This window comes from Accipiter gentilis, chromosome 7 (genome assembly GCF_929443795.1).
Source record: "Accipiter gentilis chromosome 7, bAccGen1.1, whole genome shotgun sequence".
NCBI classification, from domain to species: Eukaryota; Metazoa; Chordata; class Aves; order Accipitriformes; family Accipitridae; genus Astur; species Astur gentilis.
In genome coordinates this window covers 24,833,332-24,845,689 of record NC_064886.1, presented here as the reverse complement: position 1 = coordinate 24,845,689, position 12,358 = coordinate 24,833,332, and the positions used below count along the sequence as shown (strand labels likewise).

The 12,358-nt window shown below is 36.4% G+C and overlaps 1 protein-coding gene across 1 annotated transcript in view; it reads left to right on the top strand.

Annotated features, from left to right (window-relative positions):
• SLC6A2 (solute carrier family 6 member 2) overlaps positions 1-11,695 on the top strand; it is a 72,941-nt gene extending 61,246 nt beyond the window's left edge. Inside the window, exons 12-15 of the mRNA XM_049805407.1 lie at positions 4,218-4,318; positions 7,077-7,244; positions 9,793-9,864; positions 11,440-11,695. Coding sequence (XP_049661364.1) covers positions 4,218-4,318; positions 7,077-7,244; positions 9,793-9,864; positions 11,440-11,463 — 365 coding nt within the window. The 3' untranslated portion in view covers positions 11,464-11,695. The remainder of the gene's footprint in view (positions 1-4,217; positions 4,319-7,076; positions 7,245-9,792; positions 9,865-11,439) is intronic.
• Positions 11,696-12,358: the final 663 nt, after the last annotated feature.

Here is a 12,358-nt window from a genome sequence, read left to right as displayed (position 1 = left end):
ATGGGAGGACAGCAGACCATGATCAAATTGAAAGGAAGAAAATAATTTTTCTATATAAAGATAATTACACATTGGAACAGTTTCCGCAGAGACTGCTTGCTGAATCTGTTCTTGGAGGTTTTCAAGACCCAACTGGACAAAGCCATGAGAAATCTGTTCTGAATTGTGCTGACCTTGATTTGAGCAAGAGACTAACTGAACTAGAGACCTTCCAAGAACTCCTCCAAAAGGAATAATTTGATGGTTCTGTGATTTACTGTAATTCCCAAGGGCCAAAATATCAGATGGATTGGTGAAGCCGTTTCACTACAACTCTTCATTTGCATACAAACTGTGTGAGCTCATACACTGCTACGCATGACCACACAGGTAAAACTCAGTATGGGAGAAAAAACTGTGAAATAACATTCACAGAGAAAGGTAATTAAGTGCAAAATAACTTCAAGATTGATTCAATATACCTTTTTTCTTACTACTACATTATTTCAGTGTAGTCATTTGATTTCTTGGATTCATTTAAATCATATGTATGCCATTAAAGGCATTATTACTAATTTTTACTTTCCAAATTAAAAAACCCCTATATTCTAAGTATATAAAGAATACTATACATTACAGAGTTAAACAAGATAGTAAGGGAAAAAAACACATACAAAGATTGCTTGTAGGGATCCAAATGATTGTTGGAGCTATGACATCACTTTTTGGAAACATGCCCACAAATTATTTCAGCTATGGCCACTAAGCAGTTTCACCTCAGGGCCAGGACCTGCTCAAGGGTTTCTCTGCAAGTGACTGGTTCTGAAGCCACTGGCTGAGTTTATACAGCAAAATGATTTACAAAGCTCTAGCAGGCAGCAGGGGCAGGAGGTACTGGTAACATGCAGACTTTCATTCTATCTGAACTCTGATATCTGTCCCTTGGAAGAAGGTTGCACCAATGTGAGGAGGGTAACTTGCATTTATAGCCAAATCTACTTTTCACTTTCTTCCTATTCTGTTCTTTTTTGCATATTGATTTAATTCCCTTGACAACACAATATTATGTCTATAGAGAATGGGCCAAATTTTCTATGCCATTTAATAGACCATTACCGTGGTGACATTCTCAGGCAGCTGCAGTGTTTATTAGTTCAGAAATTACACTGAAATTCTCTTTGGGTTCAGTGTGTTTAACCAGGACCTGAGGATAAATTGTAAGTCTCTCTTACTCGTTTTTCACTGGAAAAGCAAGGAGATTATTTCTTTATTCAACACCAGGTGTCTAGCAAGTAACATGGAGTTTTGTTTGTGGTACACCAGTTCCCTCCTGTAACTAAACGAGACACCCACAGTTTTGGTTTATCCTACAGAATCACAAAAAAAATGGGTAAATACTTTCAAGAACTGGAAAAAACCAAACCGTACAGGTACCATCATCTGTAGCTATAGCTATGTTCTACTTTTACAGGTTGATTCTTAGACTAGTTATTTGAAGACATATAGTGCTGAAAAAGCATGCTGTTGAAAAAGCAGTCCGAGAGCATGGCCTGCTTATCCCCCATTTTCAGTAGAAATTGAACATCAGGCACTATTTGAGCTCTGGGTATGTCTGTCTGGAAGCCTATGAATAAAATTTGTGGAGATACCTATTCCTTGTCTTTGACCTTCTGCACCATGATAAATTTCACTCAGTATTCATAGCAGTTGAAATTCAGTCACTTTAAAGTTCACAGAAGGCACTGCAAATAGAATTAGATTAAATTTAAAGAGCATTTGCAGATCCTTTCGGCTACTTTTCTTCACCTGTACATAATATTGGGGGCTGGAAATCAAAGAGAAGTCTATACTTGAATTTCCAGACCTTGCAAATATGTTACATCCTAGCTGCATGTAAAGGACTACCTAAAGCTGTCATAATTATTTACATTAAATACACTAAATAAATCCTACTGTACTGATCCACATGAAAAGAAACAATTATGGTAAACTATACATCTCCTCTAACAAACAAATGTTCACGGCAAAGGCTGCATTTCTGCTCTTTACCTAATAGGGTTCAGGATTAAAAGTAAACTTCCTGAACACATCAAGTATAATAAATTACAAACTAGTAGTCTGACATGACAGGTTGCACTAAAGAGAACTACTTCTCTGTGAGCCAATGTCTCTAAGGCATAAAGTCAGAGATTGTTTTCTTTTTAAAGAAAACTGAGAAGGATGTATTTTTCCCACTTTTCTATCAGTGATAGTCATCCTATTCTAAAATACAGTGTGGAAAATAACATGGGCTTAGACTAAACTTTTGCAAGATACCTCATACTGGTTAAGTCCAACCAGAATAGAAACAATAAAAAAAAACTGGGAAGAAGCTACTAGTCAAATGGACATTTTATAGTCACTATAAAATGAATGTTTCCTTTGCATAGTAAATTATAGTACATTACTTAATGCAAAAAAGTGTTCTAATAAATACTGAAGATGGAAAATGTCCCACTGAAGACTAGACTATTTCCAGAAGTCCAAAGTATGTGAGTTGACATCAATAAATACTACTAGAGTAAAAAATATACGTTTCTCACATACAGACAGCTTGATACCCTTGTAGACGATTCAAAATGTTTAGCTAGATCAGGTTAGTGCCACTCACAGGAGCACACTGTACTTGTGCAATGCTTCCTGAGGTATTCAGACACAGAATTCGTAACACTTAAATGTGTAAAACCCGTAAGGAATTAAAAGGCACTGACTGAAATGCCATTTCTTCCTTATTCACTGTTAATTTGGTATGTCCTGAGGAACCCAGGACAGCAGATTTTTTTGTTTTCACCTTGGCCTGTGCAACATGACATATTCTGATTTTGAAGTTACGGTCTAGATAGTGTTTCTGCAGGGGAGTCAACAAGGTCAGAGGATCTTCCTTTCCACATTGGCTGTGGGGAGAGATTTCTACTGCAACTATTTACACTGTTTTTATATCTATTAATACTTCAACTGACATAAGTACTAAGTACACACACATGTAACAACATACACACGCAAAAGCTCAGACTAGATGGATTCAAGGGATATTAAAAACTGAGAACTGGGTATTTGCAGCTTTCCTCCCTTCTGGCCATGACGTCACTTGCCAAACACTTTGTTCTAGTGCCTCTATTTCTCTGTACTGTAGTGCAGTGAATCCCACTGCAGGTAGCTAACATTTGAGTCATTTTGAATGGAATACCACTATAAAGTTTTCCTGACAATAGAAATCTTGTAAATTATTTCTTGCATGTTAATCCAAAGTCTTATACTGAAATATTGTATGTTGCTATCAAGGTTTTGATAATAATCAATCAATGAAGCCATCCATGTTTCTAAATCCATATTCTATATTCCTGGTACAAATAGCCATACTTATCTTTGATCTATCTCTTAATTTAATGATTTTCATGTTATCCTCTACTGTCTTAATTACTGCAGGAGATAAAATTTCTGACTACTCATGGTTTTTACTCACATGAAGAGATCATGTATCTTCTAAGGTATCTACCACAGTTACCTTACTAGATATTTAGATGCATACAGAGGTAACAATTTTAGAAAATTGTATTTGGTATTATAATTTTCAAAAACACACAGGATATTCTAAAAAAGGCCACCTGTTTATAGCTGATGTAGTTTTGTATATATTTATGCTGAAGAGAAGCATCATCTCCTTAGTTACTTGGAAAGGTGAAAAAAGATGAAATGACATTTGTCACAGATATAATGAACATTCCATGGTGTTCAGTGAAACACTGAAAGATAAGTAAAGTATGCCATTAAGTGGAACAAGTAAGCCTCCTTTGATAAATTAAGAATCATATGAATCTACCTCATTATCAGTAAGCAGTTTGTGTGAGTAAGGGTCTGGGTTTTCCTTCAGTGTACTCACAATAGTGTTGAGTAATTAGGTTACAATATTAAAAATAGTGTGTCCCATTCACAACTTAATTCTAGATATTTGTGAAATCCCATTTTTCAATGGTAATGCTATTTGCAACAGGCCTTAAGAGCTCACAGGCATTTAAGTCTTGGATACAGTGATGTCAAAGACACATCTAGTCATTGAAGAGAGATCAATGTTGTTATCTTATGTGTCTTCTGATTTGGAAGTCATTCATGTCTGCTTTCTGAAAGAGCAGATGGGTTTGGGTATGCCAGCATCTCATCAGTTCAGATTTACAGCAGTCTGATGTTTACATCCCTTCCAGGTGTGGACAGATTCAGTGAAGATATCCAACAAATGATGGGCTTCAAGCCAGGTCTCTACTGGAGATTGTGCTGGAAATTTGTTAGCCCTGCTTTTTTACTGGTAAGTGTTGATAATTATTTCATCATGGAAAGAATGCTAGTATGTTGCTTCCTAGAATATACAATAGGTACCAAGAGCAAGATACCCATTACTATGCCTGATGTTGTCAGGATGAATAGAAGACACTCCAATTTAATTTTTAATTCTTGTTTCTCCTCAATGGCATTGGTTATATTTTGTATAATACATTTCAGTTGCGAAAGAGAAGCTAATTGTGGCTGTGATCATCTTCTGTTCCTTTACTTTAGCAGGATTTAAAGAAAGCAGCTTTTCTTAGGGAACACTGAACTCTTAGGCAGTGTCCTCCCTGCCCCTCCCCAGCATCTATGTGTATTAAACACAAATCATGCTGATGGGAAAATAAACTGGCCAGGTACAAGAGATTGTGTTAGCAAGAATTTATTTTTCATTGGAGGATACCAAGATACCTGAATTGCGGAATGACACCTTAGAAAAACTAATAGGTAACTACATAGTATTTAACTATGTGAAACACTGAAGAGGTGTATTAAATATACCTTGTGAGCTGCCTGATGGGGAAAAAAAGTGCTTCATTAATTTGGGGAAAAAAAATCACAAAGTGTGAATTTGGTTGCTTTGAGTAAAGGTTAGATTCAGAACTAAACTACAGTTTTTTATTGGGATCTTCTCCTATGCATATTTGTAAATCAAAAGGTCACAATGAATAATATGGAAATTTAAGCTCACTGTGATTTTAGGAGACTATTAATTACATTAAAGCTGTGCATTCTTAAAGCAGTACTGGTATTCCAAAGATACACTGGGTAGGCTTCTATGACAGCCTTCAGGTCCACTTTTTTTTTTTTTTTTTTTTTAAATATAAAAGCTTCTGGCCCCAATTCATCAGAAAGCACCTACCAAGCATGTATTAATTATCTTTAAACACCATTCTATAGAGAAGCTTGTATGGGACTATATCCTGCAGCACTTCAAACAAGATGACTCAAGCAGAACAGAAAAATGCTGCACCGAGCATCCTTAGGTTTTGCACATCTAAATTTTACAAAGAGAGAGTTCTAGCAAGCTAGCTAGAGAAAGCTAAATTGACTGTCTGTCTAACCTTCAAGTAGCTTAAGATTTCTTGGTGAAATGGCCCCAATACCTTCCTACTGAAGCCTACAAACATAACAGTCAGAATGAATCTGTAGGTAATGCAGGTAATGCATCTTTCAGCCATCACAATGCACAGATTTTTTTCCAGCTGGAAGTGCTAAACATGGAACATAACAACTTAATTACTGGGTACCAATATATTTTAAAACCCATGGGAACGGTATCACACTGGGTAGGGACACTGGGCAGTTTTGTTATAGCTATACATTTCCTCAATTTTCTAAAAGGCAAGACAGACATTACAATCTTGATTTATAGGGGAAAAGTGAATATAATTTACCTTCTTACAGCCTATCTTTTGAGTTCATTATTCAAGACATTAAGAAAATAAAGCAAATTATGTTAAATTGACCAAAATGGTTTAACATTCTTTTATAAATGAAAACTAGAAAGATGGTCACTAGCATGAAAAAAAGGTAGTCCACCATTAGACTACATAATTAAAACCTACAAACTCTAGAAATTTGGTCACTTGATCTAAGAAACAGCATTTCTATTCCACTTATATGAAGCATGCAACCTGCCTCACCAGAAGAGACTGAGACCATAAGCATAGTAAATACAAATGAAAAAAATCAGATATAGTTTCTTTGAGATATATATATATAGTTTAGGATAATTTAGGAAAGGCTATAAAATTGTCAGACTTCAGTGTAGTTCTTGCTCTAAAAATCCCATGCATGCTTAGTGCAAGGTGGCCTCTGTTTGGTACTGGTAATATATTACAGAAGTTCCTAATGATAAATACAGTTCTTTATAAGAAAATGGTAAGTTGCGTGTTGGTCAGGTATCTGATATTTGGAAATATCTCCTTGAACCTTTTTTCTCCATACTGTTTGCAGCTATGTGCATCATCCCAAGAAAAATCTCAAAATGGAATTTGTATTTTTCTAACTGGATTTCACACTATCCTTTAACCCACGCCATTACTCTCCTTGTGTAGCCTTTGAAACCCTAGGCTCAAAATACTCTAATTTGAAATTGCTATATGGAGCAGAATGCACAGGCCCAGAGAATCAAATCAAGGAACTCTGCATATTACACAACCCATGTGGAATTAACAGGAGGGAAATAGGGTGCTACCCCACTCTTTCCTTCTTGCATCTAGTACTGGACAGGGTAACACCAGCAGAAAAAAACCACCTTTGTCTTCCAGGCCTTAAGGCTGCTTGACCTTTCCTCAGTAAATGTATCATGCTGGAGTTTGCGTTATGCTTCTCTTTGAAAAATGAGTACAAAACTTCTAAATGAAGCCTAATGCCTGTGGGAAACAGAGAAGGGAAAACCAATAGATCTTAGAGGTTTTTCTTGACTACAGAATCCCTTTTTTATATCTGTAACACTAGTTTGACTGAGGCAGTAGCAGACAACCCCCTGATCTTGCCACCAAAATTCCAAATAATCTGTGTCCAGAATAGCTAAAATGAACTGTTAATAGTAGTAAATGCATTAAGAACTTCAACAGTTTAAGCAGTTGAGGCACAAAGTCAATTGGATGAAGGTAAATGGTAAAGCTGGATTGAAATATACCTTAGGGTGGCTGCCTAATAAAACACATGAAATCATTTTTCCACTAAGTTTCTTCATCCCAAAAGTGTGGTTCATTTTATTCTTTCTTCCCTAGTTTGTCGTGATAGTCAGCATAATAAATTTCAAACCTCTGACCTACGATGACTACACCTTCCCTCTCTGGGCAAATCGCATTGGCTGGGGAATAGCATTATCTTCAATGATACTTGTGCCTGCCTATATTATCTATAAATTTATGAATGTGCGTGGGACCTTTAAAGAAGTAAGTGGAACGTTAATAAAATGTCATGAAACGTTGCTATGAAATTAAAAGGTTGGATCTAAGTTGGCAGTTTGTTTCTCTTACTCCTGAAACTTATTACTTATGAGTGACCTTTTGGATCCAACTGTCAGATGGATTGGAGTTTTGAGGTAGTATTACTGCATGCTGTTTGAGTTTCTAGATAGAAATTAGCTTTCCAGACAGCACCATAATAATTCTGAAAAATTATTTTTCATGCATGTAATTAATCTGATTGATGAGATTTTTTTTTTTTCCTTATTAACAAAAAAATATACAAATTATGGTATCTTCATATTCAACTCTGAGGTATGGTCTTCACACAGTTCTACCTAAACAGAGTTCAGTCCAAGGTATGCTTTATCACTATATACTGGAGTGTTGTAAACTGTTATATGTACAAAGTTAATTCAGAGCTCTCCTGTCTTAGCATTTTAAGAGTCTCTAAACATATATCCACATGCTGGGAGGGCAGGATATGACCCCAAAGTAGCCCTGTGTTCAGGATGGCCTTTGTTCATTTAATGAGCATACAGAAAGGACAGAAGAAATGCCTTAACTGGGTCATAGCAATAGATCCATTTAGCCCAGTATTCTGTCTTTAACAGCAGCCACTTCATATTTGATTTTCTCTGACAATTATGTATCCTTATCCTCTATCTACTGGAATTATTTCAATGTTCTGCCAAGGCTAGAATTAATGCAGGTCTTTCTATTGTGTTCATCACTAATATCAGAATGCTTGAAGAAACTTAATAGTCAAGATAGACCAAGGTGCTGAAATAGATCTGGAGATCAAGAAAATTCTGATACAGGCACTGCTTATGGTCCCATCTAGCCTGTTACTTTTTAATTACTTCAGTAAAAGAACTAGGGTACTAGACAGCAGCATCTTGCCCTACATAAACCCACTTAATGCATACTGTGCCTCGTCTGTGCACTGAATAAGGCAGAACCAGAGGGAGACACAATTTGTGACCATCTTATTCTAATGATTTGCCTAACAGCAAGATGTTTAACATTACAACCTTAACAGTGTTTTTTAACTTCATTTATATGTTTATGTGTAATACTAATGTATTAATTCCATTTAAAAGAACCTGTTTCTATGGGAAAAACACATCCATATTTCCTTACAGTTCACTCCCCTGTACTTTTCTTTATTTATTACTGCAAAATGCCACAGGATTAAGGTTCACTCATCATTTTACCATCATATTAATTTTACCATCACTGTCATAGTAATTTATCTATATTCTTAAAACCTCTAATGGTGCTCAGAAGTAAGACTCCTCACCATTATACAGCATCAATTTTTGTCCCGTCACATGTCATAATTTTATAACCTAGTCTAGACTCTCTGAATTATACCTAGTTCTATGGCTCTCCTTTCCTACAGCTAGAGTTACACAAAGGTGTAGCAAGATATTGACAGTCTAAGGCAAATCACTGAACCACCACCATACAGAGAATTAAGCAGAAAATAGGATCTCACCCTTTACCTAGATAGGGCGCACCCCCTCACCTAGACCTGGCAGACTCAAAGGCATAAATGCCTCATTTCTGAAACATTACAGTCACCTCATTTAATGTTCACTTCAGAAAGGCACACTAAAGTGGGAGCTCCTCTTCACCTGCCCTGTTTTCATCAGCTCCAACATCTCGATGTTGTGCACAATTTCTAGTTCTTATTTCCAGCAATTCTATAAACCCTTTGTTTTCTTCCATTCCTGGGGGGTTTACAAACCCGTTTTCTATTAGCATCTAAATGCCAAAGAATAATTTGTACTGGCCCGACAGGCTTTTGCCAACTTGCACAAGTTGACTGATATTGGCATGCAGAAGCCTTTGGCCAAACCCACATTTCTCATTCATTTTGTAGTGTTAGCAAGTTCTGGTTTGTCTTTTACAGCTCCTGTAGATAGCAACTCTCCAATTTCCCCATGAGAAATATAGCAAAAGGCTAGTATATTACATCCAAGTAACATAAGATATGATGCCCTAACTTATGGCTCTTAAAAAGTATGGGGAAAGGTATGCTCTCAGTCTAGTGGGAACTCAAGTTGTTTGAAAGTTCACGATAAACCAAAATCTACATCATTCCAAATGGCCCAGCATAGGGTAGACAAGGGAGAGAAGCTGGGAAACAGTCAGTACCTCCTTCCTCTCCCACTGGGAGTGGTCAACCCCATCACAGCACTAACAGAAAAGTGTGATTTTAGGGGATGTAAGGCCTGTGATAGCAACTTGTTCCTGATGTTCTTTTCCATATGCACTTGCTAAATACTTGAACTTAGTATTTGCATAAACTTTCTACTGTTGCTTCTTATATTAAAGGCTAATACCAAGGGGCTTACAATAAGCTTGCTCTCTCAGTGACCAAGTTAAAGGCACATGATGCAGTGATATTAAAGATTTAAGTTACTGTTTTAAATAAAGTTCATACTACTTCCCCATTATAGATTGGGGATTACACACATAATCCCACTTCATATGGCTGACTTTTTCCTCTTCTTCCCATCTGGTTTAGAGACTAGCTTACTGCATCACACCTGAAAATGAGCACCAACTCGTGGCACAAGGAAATGTCAGGCAGTTTAAGGTTTGTACTCCTTTCACCATGCTTCCTCTCCTGATACCAACCCTTTCCTGTCTTTAGCAACAACTACGGGTTTGCACTAATCTCCTCATAGTGGATACCTTTGCAGGTCTGTGGTTCTTTATTTCTACCAGCATGACAAGATGCAGGAGGCTCAGTACCATATGCATCAACTCTGTTGGAAGGCTTTTGGCACCTTCCTTCTTTGACTAAACAGAGCCCACAATTTTACAGATCATCTGAATCCAGTATTTTAGGTTGTATCCGAATACAGCGAGATCTCACCAAGAGACGAAGGTATTTCCAAACTATCAAGTGCATTTGAACAGGTCATAGCCTCTCCCTCAGTTATTGCACAGCAATTTGAAGTCATGTTTCCTGAACTCCAATTATGTACCACAACACATTGTAAACAGCAAAACAAAATATCCAGTGTCAGAGCTTAGATATAATGGCCGTGATGAAATAATGTGCTAAATTATGTGGAATAGGCTTTCCCCACAGGCCTACAGTTGATTGAAAACACTGCTGGAGACTTCTTAAGCATCCATGAAAAATATGCTATAGGTTTCCAAATACTGCTTTCCTTTTAGCAAATAAAATGAGCTTATTGAAATAAAGTCCTTTTTGTAGAAGATAAAAAGGATGCAAATATGAAGCTTGTTACACTTATCAGCATTCATGCTGGACCACTTTCTGTCTTCAAAGTTGAAAGCAACTAGAATTATGCACACCACCTCAAAACATGACCCAGATTTTATAGTGGTGGTTTGTATATTGGTATTGAAAAAAAGAAATTTGCTTTTTGCTTACTCTAAAAAATACTGTTTAAAGTAGAATTTTTAATTTTAAAGGAAATAATCCAAGTGTAGATTTATGGGACGCAGAATGGAAACAGGAAGAAAAGGCTTCTTGTTTCATGACCATAATTTATTTGATGTGGCCAAGAATATGTAGTAGCACAGCATCTCTTCCTGCCTTCTCTTTCCCTTATTCCTGCCCACATTTGTCTGAAGATTTAATGTTCCATCTGTAAGTAATAACTTGAATTTTCCAGAGGCAGATGTTCCTGTGTGAATGGGCTATAAACAGACATTCCTACACAGTACTGGTCTTCTGAACCCAAATCTATAATGGCAAAAAGGAGAAAAGATTGTACTCAGAAGTAAATTCCTAATGACACCTCAAACCATGCCAAACACTAGGGCATATTAATGTGTTGCTGTCTTCAATGGAAAGCTAGGAATAGCTTTGTTCTTGCTAAAGCATAGTTAGTGCTTTGTTCATGATGTTTAAGTTTGTAAACAGAACATTGACTACTGTAACCGAACAAGTACAAAAATTTTCTTCTCATATATGTTCGGCAGTTCTGAATTTTGAAACTCAACTGAGAGCTGACTAAATATCTTTTATATTCAGCACATTTCTCACTGCAAACTGGAATCCACAGAAATTTAGTTGTAATCTCTCTGTTATTTTGAAGCCTCTCTGTAACTCTAGATTTGTATTTAAAACATCTTTCACTATCATCATTTGAATCAATAATGTTATTAAACAACTACTTCTGTTCCCTTACAGCTTCAACACTGGCTAACAATATGACAACCACAGGTTAAGGAAAAGCCAATATGTTAAGCTAAACTGAGAATACAGAAAAGTCAAGTTCAAAGCTCCCTCGATTATGCTTGGACCAGGCTGGCTCAGAACTTATCTACTGACTCTTTGAGGGAAGACATCTGCTCTCTGTTCTCAATGCCTCCCTTCTATTACTTGGCTTCAAATGATCTTTAAAGACTCCATTTAATTTTTCCTACATCCTTTGGTGCCATGAGATCCCTACATGACCAAAACTTGTGAGTTTTACTATTGGCAGAAGAGGAGGAGGGGGGAGCAGAGAAAAAAGCAATCAACATAAGTTAAATGCTCTTTTATTGTGAAGAAGTGAATTAAATTTTTCTGACAGTAATAATTACTTCAGATATTCATGCCACGACCTATTTTAAACCACCACCACCTGAACGTTCTTAGATCTAAGGAAAGAGTATATCTCAATTATGAGGAAAGAGCAATTTTAACTATGTACTAATGTCATTAGCTTTCCTGCCATACTATCCTTTAGGATAGTATTTTGCATCCTTCTGAAGTGAAGTGGTTTGTTATTAGTTTCTTCTCTTGGTGAAGAAGGTTGTCTTTGCTGTATATGTCCATGTCATTTTCTGTCCAGTTAATTACACAAGCTGAAGAGCAGCAGGAACAGAATTCCTGTTACAGTTACTAAGTACAGAATACAGTTTAATACCACACTGTACTTAATGAAAAATATATTCCCTTATATCAACTATTGAAATGGCTTTATCATATGATCCATACTCCACAGACTTTTTAGCTAAGTATGAAAGTTACATTCAAATAGACAGACTTTCATCTTTTTGTTATATTTTGTTCCAAATATAGAATGTAAAATACATAGGAAGAGAGAATAATTTTTAGAATTACA